Here is a 21,429-nt window from a genome sequence, read left to right as displayed (position 1 = left end):
ATGTTACCATCTTAATCTGACCTTGGGCCAAACTCTCATCCACCATTTCGAGTTTCTATTTGTTCACTTTACACTACTGGCGACTGGCGCAGAGGGAATGTTGGAAATGGAACATGACAGCGCCTTTGTGTTTTGGTATAAAGGTGAAGAAATGCGACTTGATCGCACTGTTCTGCAATGGTCACAGCCATTATAGATCTGTGTTACATACTGAATGTGAATTAGTATGTTACGGTCTATTAAATAAGCATTTTAAGAGTGCCCTATGCAGTATGAGGCCAGAGCTTTCCCTATCTGATCTTTCTTTTCCTTTTCACAGCATCGTCTCATGAATAAATATGTGTAAGCACGCAACCGCTAAACCGACTCAAAACGATGTAGCATACATGCCAAATCAGTATGTGGCGCTGTAATTCTACCGCGGAAAAACACAAAAAACGGAGATGACGACTTGAAGCATGCGTATAAACTGTGTGCGCTGGGGTGATGACATCATCGTTTTAGAAAAGATATGCTTATGGCACGCTTATGGCACAATATTTGTATAAATGCTAAAGAAAAATTCAACAGCATTACTCAAACCAGCTATCCGGGTAAGTTGTAGCCAGTGACAAAGCATGCTACTTTTATCTCTACATGGCATTAAAAGTGGCGTTTTTTTCTTTGGGGTAAAGAAAGCAGGCATCAAGCCCAGCACATCATTTCATTAGCATGTAGCTTGAATGACCTCACAGTGCCATTCTGTAGCAGTAATGTCCATTACCTGCACCGTAAGCCCTTCTATTTTATCTCAGCTCTCGTCGTGACCAGGCAAGTGTGCCGCCAGTGTCATCTCATTAGCCTGGGCCTCTCCAAAGGTGCCGGAGCTGCGCAGCACAGCTGCAAAAAAAGTGTGAAATCCATATAATAGAATGTTTCCTTTGTCCGCAATGTGGTCCGGATAGAAAAAGATGGAAAGGGGGAAGCGTAGCAAAAAAGTTCAGGAGTGCAAGCCAAGTATTAAATGAGCACATTTAAGAAATGGAGAGAGGGTGTTCTTTTGAAAAGTGATATGAAAGACACTCCGTTCCTGGTTCGGCATTAAATAGGGTCACTCCCACTGTGCCAAGAGCTGTCGTCACTCAAACGTTTTCACCGAGCTCTCAGTCTCTCGCACACTATCTGATACTATCCTAAGACAAAACTTGCACATTACTGTATCGTATCATGTACAGCCGCTGAAATGTTTCATCAAAAACATAAAATCATTCAACCACTGCTTTTGAGAGGATAAAAGCAATCCAGGAAACTTTTTTTACCTTTCATCTATGGGCTTTTTGTCTTTATGTTTTTCAGTTGCAGAAAGCAGTCAGAGAGGAAATGAGAGATTGGAACCTGTGCGTATGTGAGAACTACCAACAGAATCAAAACCAGAAACATGATAGTTATATTAAGACCCAGGGAAGGAGCTGGGCAGTAGTTTACATTTCAAAACAGTTAAATTTATTCTTAAAATCCTTCCAGGAACACTGCGGAAATGTACAAATGTTGTAGGCTCCAGTCCTTAGGTTTGGCGTGCCGATTAATACACATCACAGAATCAATGATGAAACAACACAATGTCACAAAACTTTCCCTTCTTTACAATTTCAAGCTGCTATTAATGTAAAGTTTTCCTTGCTTATTTGGGCCAAGCCGGGTTCATTCATTATTGAGCTTTTAGACTAAGGTTATGCAAAGGAGCTAACTTCTTGATTATCTCCATGCTTGTCCGTTTGCACAGTTTTCTCTTTAATGGCATTCATGGATTCTTCAAAGTTTTGTGAAAATGGGAAGAATGTCAAGGTCGATGAGCAAATTGAGGAGATGATGAACTGTGGCTTGTGAAGGAAAGGAAAAAATACACTTGGTTCAAGTACCCGTTGAGTGGAGGTGGGAGAGAGTGTCCATTAGGCATCCTCCTCACCCTGTGGGTCACTCTCATCCTCTTCAACACTCTATACAACGTTTTTCACATCAAATCCACCCTTGACATTTCTGATCATTTTTGCATGTTTCTCAAAAAGTAAAGCATGGAGAAAGACATTCTGGAAGATGAATCTTAAGACTGCTATTAAAGGAACGGTGACCCAAAAATGAGAATTCACTCACCCTCAATTTATTCCAAATCTGTATAAATGTGTAAAACACAGAGAAGGATATTTGGGAGAATGCTTGTAACCAAACAGATCTTGACCACCATTGACAACCATAGTAGGAAACATTGCTTGGTAAATGTTTTTGTTCTGTTGAACGCAAAAGAAGATATTTTGAAGAATGTAGGAAGGCAAAAAGTTCTGGAGCACTTTTGACTACCAGTGTAATTTTTCCTACTATGGTAGTAAAATGTGGCCAAGAACAGATTTGGAACAATCATGTTTGGGTGAACTGTCGCTTTAATGTGTGTCCGTAAATAAATAAATACCTATATATGTGCGTGTAAACATAATCAACTTAAAACACTTCCAGGTAAGAAAAAAAGACTCACATCGATTGCTGCACATGCTTAGTTCTGTTGCCTGTCCATCGCACTGTCAAGTTAATATTAAAAAGGCAAAGTGTGTAAAAAGTTTGATGCAAAGCAAAAACCAATGGGGGCCATTTAATTGTCTCTGCGATCTATTAGCATTCATGCAGGTATGTAAACATCACATGTCCGCATACAGCTTCAGGGTTTCAGTTCATCAGCCGATATTTCCATACACCACACAATACTGCCAAAAGGGTGCATCACTTTATCTGCTAAAACTACTAAAGTGAAAGTAAAACCTTTGGAGAATGATGATAATTGTGGCCCCGGGTGTTAAATATGCCACCATGAATAATGAAAGTTGCATTTATGTAAATGTGATTTGAAAGGTTAAGGTTCCTAAAAACAGGCATCTAATGCCACCCCGTCATTAAATCACTAAAAACTTTAAAATGTAAAAGTATCAAATAAAATCACTTTTTAAGGTTCTTGACATTGGTCCCGCTTGTTTGCTTAAAGAGCTCTCCACAGCACGTGGTGTGTCATACATTACAGCCACATTCTGTGACTGCAAACATCGTTTCTTCTATACAGAAAGTTTGCCAAAGTCTAGCTCGCTCTGTTTGCTTGCCCTGCCCCTGTTGGCAACACGTGAGCACGCATAAATGGGTTTGGTTCCTCTGTGTATATCTCAGGGTTAGCTTTGATACACAGCCATTCGAACACTGTCATCCGAAGGATGATTCAAAAACATCAGTGACGGATCGAAATGATTTGCTTTAGCTCCTGAATATTTCTCTTTTAAAGGCTTGTTTGTTTGGAAAATGATGATACTCAAAAGCGAAAGACATGAGTCAGATAAACACTGTAAACACATAAACGTGTCGGAAGGCAGAATCGGACAACATCCATTTTACTTGAATTTGTGCACGTACATTTGTTCAGTTGCCGTCACGGTGCTGGGTAAATAACACGGTATATAATAACCCAAAGTGGCATTTGAAGTCATTAAAATGTTCCCAATGTTATGATTCGGGCACAACAATGGAATTTTCTGAGACAACTGTAATCACACTGTGCAAAGCCCATGGATCTGTTTTTTGGCAAAAAGAATGAACAGATACGGATTGTGACAGAGATGGGATTCAACAGCAAAGGCTCGCGATTGTAAGATAAAACAGAATATGCATTCAAACTCTCCCCAGATGTAGTTAAAGGTAGAATGGCTGTTTTTCTCCCGAGTTGGATGCGGAATGTCACCACTCTTCAAGGCATCCTCTAAGCACCGGCTCCTGTTGCCATGGAATCCTTTCATTGCCACACAATCTCCCTGTGCCGTCTCTTAGAAGCGCATGACAAACACGCAGTAAAGCTCAGCTCTAAATCCAGGATTTCACTCAGAGTATAACATGGATCATTATATCTTACTGTATTTGCTTTGATTGTGCACAGCCCTGTAATAGAGTTCAGACAACATAATCAATGATGAGCCCATTGATAAGCTCTGTAGGCTTTTTGCATGTATGTATGGTATAGGATCTCTGTGTGGGCCGTCATGTCGGCTGCAGTCCTTTGTTGTTCATACATAAATCTTACTTGATCATTACAGAATTACAAACAGTATTTGGAAATCTATTTTGATTAATGATGATCAATGTATATTTGGGGCCAAAATATAAAAAATAGACTAAGACAATAGATTAAGTGCTTTTCTCTATGCTTTTTCTCTTTTCTATAGTGTGTTATTGCTCTACACTCCCTGCTGAAACAGAAACATTAGAAACCATTAAAGAAGTTGGTTTTAAAGGATTTGTATTGGTTTTAATGGGAACTGCAATGGTAGCCTACCCATTGGTATGACAGATTTTACTGGTGGGATGTTTAATCCTGCTGGAATAATGCCTAAATCACACTACAAAAAAGAATTTCTTAATGGTTATAATTGAAAATGCTACTGGGTTGCAATGGTATTCTAATGGAGATCAGACTGTTTTAGAGAGCTATTGATTTTCTGTTGTTTTTTCACAGGGAAACGCAATAGTAACCATCAAAGAAATTATAATGGTTTCCATAAAAATACCATCAGCTTTTGTATTAGCTTTTCTATTAAAAAAATATTTTTTTGTAGTGTGTTTTGGGCATCATTTCAGAAGGATTTAATACTTCAAATCTTCCAGATAAAATCCCACCAATAGAAAACCTCACATAGCAGTATTATAGTTTACAGTAAAACCAGTACAATTCCCATTATGACCATTAAATCAATGATTTGTGACCATATTCAATTGTGTTTTGGGCATGGATTTACACTGTGTTTTGAATTCATCATATTTAAGCGAATTCAACGATTTGAATGTTACCCCTGATTGCTCTGCAGTAATGTGACACTGTATAAAACTACTTGTAAGTCGCTTTGGATAAAAGCGTCTGCCAAATGAATAAATGTAAATGTTATGTGAGAATAAACGTAATTTATTTAAGTGCTGTACATTTAACAATGTCCCGGTTGTATGTGATTAGCTGTGACAAAACATATGTAAATAATGTCCAAACCTCGGATGTCCAAGTTTGCTGTTATTAAGGAAATGGAAAAAACACTTTACTTTTTAAATGATTAAATACTGTGTTCTCAAAGTTGACAATACTTTTATTTGTGAATAACAATAATGATTTATGGCGAAAAATGTGAATCACCAAACATGGAGATGCAAGGTTTCAGAAGGAAAGTAGCTAGTTTAGCTACAGTGTATTAAAATAAAAAAAGTTAACTAAACTGATAATGTTTATCAATTTCATTTAGAGTTTGTATTAGAAATGATCAAACACAACTGCAATTTATGGTGCTTATTTAGAAAGCTATAGGTATGCGTGCACACGGCTATAGGTATGCGAGCGGTTGTGTGAGCGAGAGAAAGTGAGCGCTTGTGTTCACGGCACGTACATTTGTAAACTGTACCAATTACCGTAATGTATCCAATTAAAAATGGCTTGTTCGAAGACTAGTGGCTGTTCTGTAAAGACTGTATTAGAAAACAAGACCACGGAGCAAAGGGAGAGGCGTGCGAATACCTAAGGCAACATTTATAACACTGTCTTGAAATTACTCTCCATGATCATTCTAATTAATCTTACGCAAACAAAGAGCTATTGTGAGACAGCGGCAGAAGGAGTAGAGGAGACTATCTGGTAAAAGTGAGATTTATCTAGTAAGTGAAGATGCAGTTTGTTTAAATTAAATTACAAACCAAGCTTTACATTTAAAGTATTAAAGGAAGTCTGTCATTTCTTGAGCGCTGGGGGCAGAAAGAGAAATTGCTAAAATAACAGATGTTTTTATAAGAGAAACTGGTTTTCTAAACACTCCCCAAACATGTTATTGGTTGGTCAAACAGATAGAACTGCTTTAAACTTGGATCGAGGCAGCATTGTTGGGTTGAGCTAATACTCAAAACAAGCAATAACACAGTAGTCGTTTAATGAGAAAGCCTCAACCTGCAGATGGCCCACGTACATACTGTAATATGTAGTATTTTAACACTGGCAATAAAAATACTTTACTTTCAAAGTCAACTCAGTACTGATCATATGATCTATGAATCATGTGTAGCTTTCCTGTAGCTCAGCGGTAAGAGCATTGCGTTAACAAGGCAAGGTTGTGGGTTGGATCCCAGGGGATTGCACATATCTATGTATAAATGTATAGGATAATGCAATGTAAGTCGCTTTGGATAAAAACATCTGCCAAATGTGTAAATGTAAATGTTTCATCAGTATTGCCAGTAAACAGCAAACTGTGAATAAACATTATATACAGTATGTGAACAGACAAACGCAACACTCGAAAAACTGAAACCGTTAATACATTTTATAGATTAATTTGTTTACAATATAATTTACAATAAACATGGATAGGAAAAAATATCCCAGTCTCCGTAAGGCTAAGAATTTCAGTTTTGGCCTATAAAAACCTGCATGTTTCTGCAGAACCCACACTTTTTGAGTGTTTTGGCACTTTAAACTGCTGAGCCTACTTGAATTCTGACTACTGAGAACTTTGTTATAAAAAAATACATTCGTATCTGAACATTGTTAACAAACTGAAAATCTAGTTTGCTAGACTATAAGGATTTCTACTTATAAATATGCAGGTCCTCATGCATTCTATATTACTCTACTTGATCAAACCGTGCCATTCCCACATGTATCCTTTATTGAAAAGTTTGGTAGCGTATTTAGATTGACATTTACATTGACACATTTACATTGACTATTATTGGTTTTATTTTATTTTTTATTATTGCCTCCACGTTTTTATCATTGTCTCTGAATTTTATTAGATTTTATGCAGCACCAATTTCCAACTGTAGCTCTGAGTAGAATCTATAAGGTTGCTAAACGAAGGACTTAGTTGTGCAAAATGCAAATCCGAAACAACCTCCCAACCGTTATATAATGAAAAGAATACTTACAAAACTTGCACAAATAACACAAACATAATAGTGTTTTTTTCTTACAGTGTATCAGTAAACTCACGTAAGGGATAGCGAATGAGGGCATTGCGGGTGATTTCAGACCCAGCCGGTGTTACTATATCATTAGGCTGCTCAAAGTGCTCACATATTGTAAACAAGGCAGTGTTTTGATAGCACCACTATGTTTATTTTTTGGGTAAAATAGCATGTAAATGGTTATACAGTAGTTATCTCTGTCTAATATGTAAAAAAAGTCACACACAATGTTTTAGTCCTGTAAACATGCCTACTTCCTGTCTAACCTAGTCCCTCCAAAGTGAGATACGATATGACATTGTTGACACCGCCGCGACGTCTTCAAATAAACAGTCAACCCAAGCATATCTGTCAGACATTTCTATGACAGACACGTCCACTGCAGAACACGTCTGCTGTCCATATTGTTTGCCTGGCAGTGCCTTACACAACTGTCCACTCGCTTGCTTCCTATAGAACCTCAGAGTGAGTGAAACATCAGCACCATGGACAGCAGCCGCTCACAAACTCCTCCAAACTACTTCTGAAGACATTACATGAATTTAGAAGCTGAGGCTGAAAAGTTAGGGCTAGTTACACTCCTAAACTAGTCACTGTTTGCAATAAAGCAATATAGATATATATTTTTGGAAAATAAATTAAACAATACACTGTTTTGTTGTTCGCTAGAGGTTAAAGTTGCAATGAGATTTTGACACGGACAGTGACCACTTCATCCATGGACGCACAGCTGCATACTTTGACACATGTTTATGATAAAAACCCATCTGTTTGTCTGCCTCCCTGCACAAAACACGAGCATCACGCTTCGTTTGGATAATAAGCCGCGTATCATTCAGGACAAAAAAAACCCCACTGTGTCGACTGTCGGGTTACAAAGAACGAACCTATTTCAGTTTCTGTAGCAGGCCTGCGACTTCTATTAATAGTAATAGTAATAAATATATCACAATAACATTCAACGAGAGGTCCACATAATATTTAGCACTTACCCAACACAAAGTACGGGAGCTCTGTATTTTCTAAATCGTCTACCACCACGATCTCGCCGGGAAAATCATTCCTGACGGAGAAGAGCAGCTTGGGCTCGGAGGCCGACGGGCTGTGCATGATGCTCAGGTCGTTCTCGCGTAAAAACGGCAGAGCTGATACGGTCACGCTTTTCATTTTGCACTCCATATCTTGGGACTGATCTTCTTCGCCGTTCAGGCATCGCACAGAGGCGGGATTGAGGACGGCAATCCACAAAATGCCGAGGAGGAAAGCGGATTGTGGCGGTAGCATCTTGCAGGAGAAAGCGCAGCGGCTCCGCGTTCTGCGGCAGTCGGGCAGAGGCGCACCGGGAGCTGGAGGCAGAGGAGCGGGCGATGCGCTGGATACACGCGCTTGTCTCCGGGCGTGCTGTCCGAGTCAAAATAAAAGATGTGCGCGGGTTTTAAGAGTCAGATTTCCTTCATTCGAATGCTAAACGTTGTTGTTGTCATCGTAACACAACCGGGCTTAGTGATGACAGCGAGAGAGGCGAGAGAGGCGGATCACCGCAGCATCGGAGCCCGTTATTGGACTTCTTGTTGCAGTGATTTTTCTTGTTGCAGAGTGTAATGATGGTACATTACCATTTTGAAGCAAGTTATGTGACCCCCATGAGTGATTTCTGCTTTATTTAGTTTTGTGAAATTCATGAAGTGTAGCCTACTATTATTTTCCGTTTTATTATTTTATTAGATTGTTTTAACTTGCCATGCATGTCCCATACGTTCCTGTAAACTATGCTTGTAATTTATTCATTGACTTTTTTACATTTGAATTATGGCACAGAGCAAACTCTACTGCACGATCCCCAAAGAATACATTCATAATCTGGAATAAATGCAAAACATTACAGTCAGTAGACAAATAATCTCAGTTTATGATCGCACTATTCACTGAACATTGAGAAATTAAGAGCTGAACTTTCAAGCCTGGAAGCCAAAGGCATCTTTTGAAGCAAACAGCAGCTGCACGCTTGAAAAAAAGAAAGGAAAGAAAGAAGCAGTGCAGTCTGCCCCAAAGAATGATCTCCCTGTGTAATCGTGAGCTTACTCCTGCACTGAAGCAAAGCTTTAGCAAAGTGTGAAGCACTTTTGTGATGAAAGGGCACAATACTCATTTCAGCTTTGACCTGCTCCATAATTGAACTTTGAGGGTGGTGGAGGGAAGACGGTCTGTGGCACAGTTGTGGTCTTGTTGTGATATCTTTTAGGGTCCTTTTAGTTTAAGCCATTGCTGCCTGTGCTTTACACATATCCAACAGCGATGTTAAGGCAGAGGCGTGGTGGACGGTGAAAATAATGTGAAAGCATTAGTCTTCTCAGAATTCACTTTTTTCGCTCTCAAAAAGAGAGAGAGAGAGTGCTCGATATTGATATTTACAGCAAAGTTTGATTATAGTGCAATATTATCACTGTAAAGTAAAAAGTATGATGATTATTTTTTTATCATCATTATTAATGTCATGGTAACAGCGAACACCAAAGCCTCTCTTGTTTATTTCCATTTTAAGCTGCATTGGAACTCAACTGGATGTTTTAAGCAATCAAACCAGACAAGGCACAAATCCTTGTCCCTTAACATCAGAGGCAATGCCAAGAAGCAAATGTGTACACAGATTTAAAAAGCCTGTGGAATGACAACGGCATCCTAATAAATAAAGAAATAAATCAAAACACAGAAAAACTAAAACGCCCAACTATAAACAAAACCAAAATCACAAATGCTTTATTATCCCGGTTACATACAACGATTTCCACAGACCAGGTCACCTTTGATTTATTTACCCTTGTTTCCGATGCCTACTAAAGAGTATGCAATTCTTTTCAACCGCACACAATTATAAAAGATACAATTATTTTATAATTTTTTTTAAAAACTACAAGCAATTTTTTATAAATGTTGTTAAGCATATATGCTAAGTTGCTTGTACAGTAGTTGAAATAAAATAAACATACATATGGCTATAAGTTAGGGGGTCAACTAGACTCACAAACATTGAGACCAAGCAAGCATGTAATGCATACATTGTATGTCTGTAATAATACATGATGGTTGCGCGCCGTGCAGTCAAGCACACGTCATTTAACTGTGTGTGTTCTGTTATGACAGTTCTGAAAAAAATACACTGTAAAAATCATGATCTTATTTGAGGGAATTGTAAAAACTGATATTACACCATACGGTAACAGCAGAGATGCAAGTGTTTGGAGAAAAAAAGGACTCTGACTAAAGCGTGATGTTATGAGAAGAGCTTTTTTGTGACAAGAGAAATTAATGAATATGCATTTGTTTACATCGCAATAGCCCTCTGCATTTCCCACGACAACCAAATATCACACAAATCTGTCGTCAGATTTAGAAAAGAAGAACATTCTCATATGTTTTCTGTAAGGCTTACTGAACGCTGTATTTGACATGACAAATGATTTCCAAGCAGCTATCACTCAGGGATTTTCAATCTTCCTATATCTAGCACAGAGCCGTTGACAGAGAGAGTTGGGACAAAGGAAGTTCAACATTTGCGCGTGTCACGTGATTCATGGAGCCTTCAGATGATTCCAGGAAGTTATGTTTTCTCTTTAAATGCTTTATTTCTTTCATTTTTTTATTCATTAAATGACTTGCGTCTATAAATGAGCTAAAAGTTTACCTCAATTTGGTCTGTTTAGCCGCAGCTCCATGCATTGCTAACTTCCGGGAACTATTAAGAGAATCCATGAACCGCCATTGCTGTGAAAAAACTGTTCCATTGGAGTCAACGGAGTTGACGCAACTCTCTCTCTCTCAAAGGCTATGATCCAACAATATTGTTCTTATGTTTGATAAAATATCCTAGCATTTTAAATAGTGCCTAGCAGGGTTTAAACATAAGCTTCTTTTCTAAGAATAAATCATACTGTAAATGTACAATACAATGTCGTCTCTCCAATTCATTTAAAAAGTCAAATACAAGCTTCTCAAAGGGTTTTGAAAAACAAATTCAGCACACAGACAATAGCATAACAATTTTAAAGCATAAAACTCGTTGGGAGAACATGCACAAGCACTGCTGGCAAATCAAAGATTTTGTTGGCTTTAGGAATCTCGAAATAATCCCCATGTATTTCTCATACACATCTGTCTGGGAAAGGAGAATAATTAGTGCATCAGCATTAAAAGAACGTCATGTTCAGTAGTTGTACTACCAGCCGTGTCCATATACACAAACACATTTTCTTTAAATTTTTTATAGTGCGCTTCTGCTGAAACGCGGTCTATTAAAAACACCATACTCCAGTGAAATGGGTAATTTGTTTACTGGCAGATGTCCTTCCAGACATGTGTAAGCAGTAATATGGGCCAGATGTTAGACAAAATGAGAGACTTTCTTCCCCTCACGTACAAGGTGTTGCTCTTAACCAATTACCCGGAGAAAAAGATGAAGCACTTCACGCAATCTGCTGATACAGCACACAGAAGAAACTCTGCAGCTTCAAGTGTTGCAAAAGTCAAAGCGCGTGATTTGAAATGCCAGAAGTGAGAGGTTGTAAGTTCCAACTTGTGTTTGCACTACGAGTTTGTCTTAATTTACACATTCTCAGCAACATAAAGAACAGGTTTGTAACTGTTGCCCCAAACTGCAAGTCTTTACACATCAGAGCTGACATTCTTAAATTTGACATACAATTGAAAACATATTTGCACTTCTCATGTCCTGATACACAAGCTCTTTCTTAAACAAAACATCCCTCAAATGTGAGAAAGACTGAATATTTAGGGCGACTCCAATAAATTCAATGCATCATAATAAATTCAGGCCGCTACATGTAAATATGTTAATATTTCATGAAGTTGCATCAAAACTTCTTTCAGCATGGTTGTATGGACTAAATATTATTTTCCATCCACGCATGTTTTATATCAATTTGTTATATCCAGACAGCCATTCAACTATTGAAAGAAGACTTCAAAAGATCCAGAATGACAATCATATGTAGGAAGAATTATGTGATGTTTACATCCTGCATGCTTGCAGACGTCATTTTGAAGTAAAATATTCTTTCTGAAAATTGCGATGAAAATATTACCAGGATCATACGCTTGTGCACAAGAACAACATACTTTTCATCCGTTAGCGATTTACAATTAGATTCTAAGAAATGGCCCTTACATACACAGCATTCATTCAGGATTCCTGTAAATGCTTTGCCTAGTTTCACGAAGTTAACTCAATTACACGAATCTACAGCCATTTTTCAAATTGTATCTCTCTTCACTCAACGAACATCATTTATCTCTTGAACATCAGAAAGTCATTCAGGCGAGTCCTGATGAAGAGAGGAGGACTTGACTGCAAAGTCCGCCAGGTTTCTCTCCAGAGATTGCACCCTCCGAGTGTTTTTTACACCTCACGTCATAAGACAAATAGCGACGGGAAGTGTCTGCCCCCTCGCCCCCAAAGATGAATCACCCTTGTTGTCCAGTTGTCCATTCTCCAAACACAGAGCGGGCAATGATCTCACTGACGAACACTGCCATGGATTGACCTTCTCAAAGCAATGATTAGTCCCTTGAGCACGCGGCAGCTGGCGAGGTAATGTATTGTTGGCACGTAAAAGTGATGCTGCAAGGAGCAGAGAGAGACCAGGAGACTCACGTACCCTGGAGTTTGACCATCTGTGGCCTATTGCTGGTCATTACGGTTTCTAATTTGGGACGACTTGAGAATAAAGCAAACCGGAGCTGAAAATGTCATTAGCTGAACACTGGTGAGGTGTCCTGCGATATTTACATATCTATACACCTTAATTGTCTTTGCTTGGCTGCCATGACATTGAAGCTGGGAAAACAAGAACATTGTATTCCTGATATTTCATTTGCAGGTAAATGAGCACCATTAAATTGACAATATAACCCTGTGCACAGAAACGGACCATAACGCTTCAAATAGAAGAGCATTAACACAGAGAATATTATTGCAACTGTTGTTTTGAATGGATTGTAATGTTAATGATGTCTTAATTAGAGCTTTGTTTGATCTTTCAGACAGTGTTGCCTGAAATTGCCTCTCAAATCTCGCTTTTCGCTAATATTGTGGCAGATAGAACAGCGATTGGAAATAAACACGTCAAATACGTTCAGACTCAATTGAAAGGATAAGACCATCGAGAAAAAAATTTACTTGTAATATTTTGTTTGTTTAAAACTAACCAACAAACTTCTAAAAGACGAAGACTAGACTTCAGAGAAGCTGTATTCTGCGCTGTATCCTTGCAATAACTGTTAATATAGTGTCGCTGCTTGTGTCAACAGTTGTGTTTTACTTTCTTTTAGACTGAGAATTTTGAAAATGCATATGAGTGTTAAGGTTTAAAAAGCAAACAGAAACGCAATGCTTGGGGAACAAACAGAGAGCTTATTTTTATCAAGCCCAGGCAGAAGAGACAAATGATATGCAGGACACGTTCCAGCTCGAAGCAGAAAAATGCTTGAGGTTTTGGATGTGCACGAGTATACGTCAACAATACTTCAGTGAAGTACATTATATCACATTGTAAATCATTAATGTTGATGGAATAAACTTCACTCAGCTGTTTAAGTTATAAAGTGTGAAACATTCTTGTGTAATGATGGGTTTGAAACACCCAAAACCCAGTAACGTGGGTTTTAATACAGACAAAAGCCTCTTATGTAATCTCCTGTCAAAACCATTGTTCCACACCCATTAATACATCACAGATCTGTGCTTTGTTCAAGAAACAATATTTAAAATTACACACTTGTACGGTTCTGGCGGAGGACAACCGGAAACTGAGGTCTGCCGTAGCAGCCCCGCCCCCCTTGGTTTCTGTTGCTAACTCGGACAAGCGACAGGACTTCCTAATGTCTTTCAGATTGGAAACCTTTGGAAGCGAGGGTTTAAAGATCACAATGCAAGCGGGAGAAGCCTCGTGTTACGGTGTAGATGACAACATCTAGGATCGGCTGTTCATGTACCGCAGGATAGGATTAAACTAATTTACATTTAACCAGTTTAATATGTGGAGACACTGAAATGTAGACCTTTGTTTATGACCTACAAAGTACATGTTGTGAAAACAGTTAGATTTTAGGTTTATATGTTTGCATGGACTCACTAACTTAACCGTTTTTAACCAGATATACGATACTGAAGCATAAGATGACATCGACAATCTGCAGATGAAAACTATACCTTAGTGAAAGTATGACAACAACAAAATAGAAGTTCTTGTCTTCATTGGGACTGGAGTTGAATCGGTTAAATTTAGGAACGGTGCGCAGGTATAGGAAATTGAATAAAATAAATCCAGTTCTCATCCTCCCAGGACACCTGGAATTAGTGTTACAGGTACCCCAGGCACATCGTTTTATCGTCTTTGTAGCATAAACACCACAAAACCGGTGAGAGCTACGGATCTTACAATGTTTATCTATGGCGCTGAAACCTTAACTGTCCGGTTAATTTTGGTCTGGGACTAAAGGGATACTCCACCCGAAAAATTGAAATTTTGTCATGATTTGTCAAGTTGTTTCAAACCTGTAATAAATGACTTAGTTCAGTTAAACACGGAGAAAGATATTTGGAAGAATGTCTGGGACATCACTGACTACCATACTACCATTGTACAAAAATGACAATGGTAGTCAAAAGTGTTCCAGAACTGTTTGTTTTCATTCTTCAAAATATCTTCTTTTGTGTTCAACACAACAAAAAAATATAAAGGCACAATGATAGTCAGGTGTGCACATTCTTCCAAATCGCTTGCTTTGTCTTAAACTGAACAAAGTAATGTACATATAGAGGTTTGGAACAACCTGAGGGTGATTAAACCATGACAGAATGTACTACTGTAAACTACTGTATCCCGAAGTCTTGTCTGCACGTTTCTATGGAAATTTATTTTTGTTCGATGAAAAAGTGTGACTGTTTCATTTTGTGAGAATCGGTCCTTTTGCTGTCTAATATTTTCTTTAAATTAACACGAAGATAAAACTTAATCTTTAGTTTGTAGGTCAGCATCGTGATTTGACAGATGCTGGTAACTACCATGTTTATCATGATTTTGAGGCCGGGGCAAAACACTGAATACAAATGTACATATATAGTGGAATAGTTAGAGAACACAGATTGTATTAGCTTTTCAACACATTTCATTTTTTTAGATAACTGCAGATTACATTATTCGTGTCAACAGGATTTTTGCTGAATGACACAAAAATAGAGGGAAATTTGTGTCTATGAACAAGAATACATTTCAAGCTTATGCCACGCCATGACATTGGGTTCTTTTTTTATAATAAAAATGTACAGATTTTAACAGTTTACATTACAATAATTGTAACTGTTTTCATATGGTATGGTACACTTACATTTGGCATACATATTGTCATAATGTCCTCATAACATCTTATACCTACTTGTTGCAAAATATACATAACATATTTAACACATCATTCAATAGGATCAGTAGTTCTTTCTATACTGTTCATGACCTACAATAGTCCGCCATGTCAAAATGAGTCATATGAAAGCATCCCTTTTTATCTTTCAATTCTCTAGATATCCGAAACACACAAGCTGACACGATCTGACTTCTGGCTTTATTGTATAAAGAACAAGATACGTCTCTTAAAAACTGGAGACTTTTTCAGTACGAATTCGGTTTGCCAGGAGTCACAACAAATTTGTTGCAGACAAATTTGTATAAAGCTCAGGGAGAAAAGCATTTTCGCTTTCATTAGCCACCCTGTCCCTCCAGGGCTCAGTGCCTAGTCTATCCTTTCCTCCGCGCACGTGCTCTCTCTCCCCTTTCTCTCTCTTCTTCCCTCACATCGCTCCCTGCTGGGCTCAGCCAATCAGAGCAGACGGGGCGTGGCTACTGGTCTCAGTTGGACAAGGCTTGTTGAAAAGAAAGAGATGCTTTCCTGAAAGGCTTGGAGTAGCTCTCCTCTGCGCGTGGTGACTGTTCTGGGGTTTGGCAGTGAGTGATGTCTACAACACGGGCAGCTCCTCTCTGGCACGCACATACAAACAAACACAACGAAACAGATGCTGGATGTCACAAATGAACCGAGACAGGTGCAGTTTCTTTACTTGGATGGACAATGCATACGAGTTGAAAGGAGAACGCAGCTTCGTATGGATTTATCATCTTTCTGATTTTAATCTTCTCTCTGCTTTTGTCCTTCTTATTTTGCTGCAGCTTACAAATTGATCAGGAAGAAGATCAATCAGAAATACACCTCTGACTTTCCTTTCTGGCTTGCCAACAAACCGCTGGGACTCTGTCTGAAAAACAGGCTTTGAAAGTTTCAATTCAGTTTTGAACTGATCGAAATGAAAAGCAACATTTTGCTTACATGCATGAAGAACTTCGCCCACAAGGTTTGCACCTAGTCGCACGCTCTCTCTGGAGCAAGGATTGTCAATACGATGCCTGGATTACCCTTTTGACTGCCCGGTGAACCCTTGTGAATCACAGCGGAGGAGGTAAAGGTACGTCAGGGGGTCTGCAGTCTTCCCATTTAGATCGGACCGAGAGTCACACGGTGTTACGAGCTGATCGGATACAAGCACCGTCGGGACAGGAACCACCCCTCACAGTCGGGGTGAGTATAGCCTGACAGTTCACTGAATGCAGAATCTATAATGTGTTCCCAGAGTGGTTTAGCGAGCTTCACTGCGCCGACGTTAAAGTGTTTGTGGGGTCTTATCCGTCACTGCCATGTATTGGTATCTGTGCACGCTGGTTTCTTTTATCTGATTATGGAAATGGGTGCATCCTTTACCAAAGCTCGGATAATATAATTTGACGTTAACATAAGAGGCAGATAAATAGTTTGGGATGGAGGCGATATTGAATTCATGAAATGCAAAGACAGTCATATGCTCTCATTTATATGTTAATGAACATTGCAGGATGCATGCACCGATGAATTTTTGCATTTTCATTTTCTGTGTGTAGTTATTTTTAGCCGTGTTCTACTTCCTCCAGCCTGTATTTGATGATAAGCTATACATGTTGCCGCCCGAGCTCATTTGAGGTTTTTATCATAACTACTGTAGTTGTCTACTACAGGGCATTTGCCTCCATCTCATTAAACTAGATTTAATTTCACCCAACAAAGCTTTCTGGATCTAAATCTAGAGCTCGCCCCAAGAGTTTCCGTCTCCTTATGCAACGACAATAACCCGGAGGGGTTCTCTTGAAACACGGAAGTCTTTAGCTCCCTTTCCAAACTTTCCCTCGCTCCTAAGCTTTTGAACGTAAGCACAGAGAAAACACGAACAGCAGCGAAGAGCTGAAACCGAATCGCCCCGGGGCTACTGCAACACGCAGGACGGTTTCCTGGACAGTTTGGATTGGACGGCTGCCTGGACACTGTGAGGAACTGATTCGGTCCTCTCGCTCCCTGATATTTTTTTACTTATCTGAGGCTGCATGTGGTGCAGAGTGATGGAAAGGGTAAACCGGGTCTCCATGAACAGTCCATCGTCTCACACATGTACATTAATCCGATTTACTCACTCTGACACATGCTGCCAGTTGAACTGTTGACAGAGAATCTGAAATGCTCCTTTTTTCTTTCAATATACAAAGAAGCTTTCTAGTTAATATCTTGCAGAAATATTTAAGATGTTCAGGTCTTTCCCACTTCCTCGATCTTTTGCTCAGTCTTACTATGCCAATTTATTTGGTTTGGATTAACAGTAGGATGCAGTATGAATCACTCTGGAAAAACTGATTCCTGTTGTGGTTTTGCTGGGCTTCACAACAAACACAGCAGACCACCTTTGTGTGGGCAGATTGTTTTTTAATCTAACTTATTCACCAGCGCCTGATATTAAAGCATTTGACTATTTGCCATAACAAGCAATCAGAAAAAAACAGCCCTCTTTGGAGACGGGAAAATAGGCGGACAAGAGTTTCGCAGTGCTTTTCTTTACCCGGCAGATCTCTATTCTTCATTTGGCCTACAGAGGGAGCAATGCCCTTTACATCAACACACCAACCGATACACCGGTTTATTTATGAGCTGTTTGTGCCAAAGCTATTGCATAAAATAAATTGCTCTGCTTCCAAGTGGAGATGACCAAACGATTATCAGTTTGCAATATTGATCCTGTTATTGGAGAGTTTCGCAGAGGTCTATTCATTCAACTTGACATTCAAGCGCGAGCGGTTGATGCAGTGAGAGATGATTTAATCTGTACGGTGAGGCGACGATGCTGAATATTTCTGCATCTGTGATGTGCAGCTTATGCAAACACATGAGATGTGTTCCGCTCTATCCCGGTTAAGAAGCCCACAGAGCTATCTAAAGTGTTAAAGACCAAATTCCATTTTCAGTCCCAATGGGAACACTGCTTGTGTGTGTGTGTGTGTATAAAATTAAGTTATAAGAAATATTGATCTGCTCAAGCAATATTTACTGTCTCAAAGGAAGAACAAATGCAAAGCGGGTTTAAAATATACCCGTATGTGCAACGAAATAAAAATGAATGCTGGTTGGAGTCTGCGTGGCTTAGCACAAAAAATAGACAAAGGTAGAGAGATGGGAACATAAAGGCCACACTGAAATGAACTCTTCCGGTTTCAGCGTAAAGTCTTTTGCCACGTACAAGATGTGCCAGCTTTATAACAGTACTTATAATAGGCTTTTAGCAAACACCTTTTCTGTTGTTGTTGTTGCAAGTAATTTATTAATTTAGTAAGTTATTTGGCACAATAGTGGGAAAGTAGGATGTTTTGAAAAATAACTAGATGTTTAGCTGAAGGCTTTAAATTGGACTACACAAATAAAAGACACTGACAACGTAGAGAATCAAATTGAACGTGTCTTATATTGCAATGTGCACATTCTGGCATTACAAAAAAGAATCATGCACGAAAATGTATTTTAATGTTTGGTTCATCACTTTTGTTGCCTTCAGATAAGAACGTGTCATTTGTAGCCTCATTAGCATGCGTAATTAAATTAAATCCTCAAAATAACCACAGTCTAATAACCCTGCAATCTAAACTCTTCTTTAAATGAAACTTCTGAGTGATGTCAGCTGAAGTTCAAATGCTGATCTGTGGCTTTTTTGCATATCCAGATCAATAAATGGAAATGCATTATTTCAAACTGCTAATGTGTGTCATGCTGACAAGGGGATTAACAAACATTTTAATCCTATTTTATAATGCTTTTAGTGTTTTGCACACAAAAAAGGAATAACTCAGATTCTATATTTTGTTTCAAAGACGATACAATACAGCATAATCGTACGCATTATTGATCTCTTTTACTAACTTTGTACCGCATTCCTTACTATTAAGAGGTCAATTTATTTAGCACACTTTTGAGTGTACAGTCTCATTAGTGTTCAGGAATTACCAGGGTGACTAAATTAAGTCTTTCGTGTTGGTTATCATGTGGTGTATTAAGTCCTTCATTAGATAAGCTTCAGTAGTTCCAATTTAAAAAAGGGGATCCCTGGCCTATTCCTTTAATGGAGGGGACATTTTAATTTAAATGAATTGGGCAATTCCCTGCCCAGACCAAACTGAAGCACTTTGATAAAAGGGCATATATTTGCAGACATCGCTTCAAGTACTGTATGAAGCAGTGCTGTTTAGATAATGAAGGTTTTTCATTTACCTCCGGCACAACCCATAACCCACCGCTACAAAAATACAGAGCATCTTTTCTGCTGTTTTGACGCGTTTCTCTAGTTTCTGCAAATAAATGCAAATTAGAAACAATATTTATTTATATTTAAAATGTGGAAATAGTGTGTGTAGTTCACAGAATGAAACAAAAATGATCGTTTTACCTAAACACATACCTATAAACAGTGCATTTAGAAAAACTGGAATTATTTTTAAATGGTCTCTTAATTTTTTTCTGCGGCTGTATTTATATATACATTACATCTCTACTGTCTCACCAGATAAATATATTAGTGCTTAGGTTTTTCCGACGTTGGATTTCATTAGCCGATCTGATTGCGATAAGCCTTTCACAGGCCATGCTGTTATGGGAAATGCACATCCACATTGCCAAGTTAATGGAGAATTTCACCATGACGTGAGGCATCAAAATAGGAAAACTCCCTGCCAGCTGGTCAAGAGACCAAATGGAAAATGATTTATTTGACAAAGAGTCAAAGATCAAAGGCAAAGACTGTGCAGGAGGCATCCATCTCCTACTGCACACGATCACAGGAGGAGCCTCCCACCAATCAACCCTAGCAGCGGGACCCCTTCTCTAAGTTTTAATTGGTTGCTGGGTATCATCCGGCTTTCACAGATGTCAAGCTGGAGGACATCACATGAGACATCAGGGTCAGCTATCGCACTACCTTCATGCTAAAAAGACACTCTGTCGCAGAGAAGGTTTGAGCGTGCAGACAAGCGTACAAATGCACGATCTACAGTATTGATGCATTTTTTAGCTTTGGAGATGATTATTCATCTACATTGGCAGACACTTGGCACCGCTGTGGTCAGAGACAGTACCTTAATGTTAAATATAGGTCAATTCATAGGCCACCACCCTCTTGTGACCCCACAACTATCCATTACTATGAGAGAGAGAAAAAGGAGAACCCGTGCTCAGGGAGAGGAAGACAGAGTATAAGCGAAGGTAAAACAATTGTATTACACTCCAAAAGGCTGTCATTGTCTGTGCTCCAATTCCCTGGTATCTCCGAGGCAAGATGGATGGTTATGCCCAACTCTCCTGGCATTTCACTCCGTCCCCCTCTGACCTTTCCTCGCAGCAATGTGATGCACATAACCTATCGATCAAGCCCTGACCACTGTCTCTCCGAGGACAACAACTGTACCAGTGTGCTATTTATGTTCAGCCAAACCTGATATATGGGGATCAATGGTAGATTCGCGGGCAACCTTGGTTTTCATAAATCTTAAGAGCAAATATACCAAGACTTGAAGTAGGATGCTTGGTGGAAATAGATGGTCAGTTTTGCAGAGAGCAGCGTCAAACTTAAAGAACCATCATGAGATATAAAAATAGTATAATGAAAGAAATTAGACCAATTTGTAAAGAGACATTAATATAAAGTACTTGTCATTTTAAATGGAAAAATTAAATTGCTTTCTAATACAAAAGTTTAAACTATTTTAAACGTATATACTTTGTACCAAAATTACAATTCTATAAAATAGCTTTAAATGTGGTTTATACGTCTATGCGGTGAGTCCTAAAAAAATGTATGCCTTTACGAATAAACATACTAGAAATTGCTGGGTTGTTTCAAACTATGGCAAGGTGAAATATGGAAGGTAAAATATGGACAAACCTAACAATTGGAATTAAAAGTTACAGATATAATGAAAATAAGAATTCTTGCAACATTTACTAACTGTCATGTCATTACTGTGTGACTTT

General features: G+C 38.8%; 2 protein-coding genes across 3 annotated transcripts in view; one reads left to right on the top strand and one right to left on the bottom strand.

The window, feature by feature from the left end:
• astn1 (astrotactin 1) overlaps positions 1–8,589 on the bottom strand; it is a 187,347-nt gene extending 178,758 nt beyond the window's left edge. Inside the window, exon 1 of one of the 2 annotated variants that reach the window (XM_079452416.1) lies at positions 7,989–8,589. In XM_079452416.1, the coding sequence (XP_079308542.1) occupies positions 7,989–8,280 (292 nt within the window). In that variant the 5' untranslated portion in view covers positions 8,281–8,589. The remainder of the gene's footprint in view (positions 1–7,988) is intronic. The other variant, XM_079452417.1, reaches the window with a different exon arrangement.
• Positions 8,590–15,942: 7,353 nt separating this feature from the next.
• The window catches only part of brinp2 (bone morphogenetic protein/retinoic acid inducible neural-specific 2), a 79,530-nt gene continuing 74,043 nt past the window's right edge, over positions 15,943–21,429 (top strand). The window contains exons 1-2 of the mRNA XM_079451878.1: positions 15,943–16,108; positions 16,233–16,638. The gene's annotated coding sequence lies outside the window, so the exon portion shown is untranslated. The remainder of the gene's footprint in view (positions 16,109–16,232; positions 16,639–21,429) is intronic.

Source organism: Barbatula barbatula (genome assembly GCF_947034865.1).
Source record: "Barbatula barbatula genome assembly, chromosome: 3".
NCBI classification, from domain to species: domain Eukaryota; kingdom Metazoa; phylum Chordata; class Actinopteri; order Cypriniformes; family Nemacheilidae; genus Barbatula; species Barbatula barbatula.
This window is presented reverse-complemented; position numbering and strand designations above follow the sequence as displayed.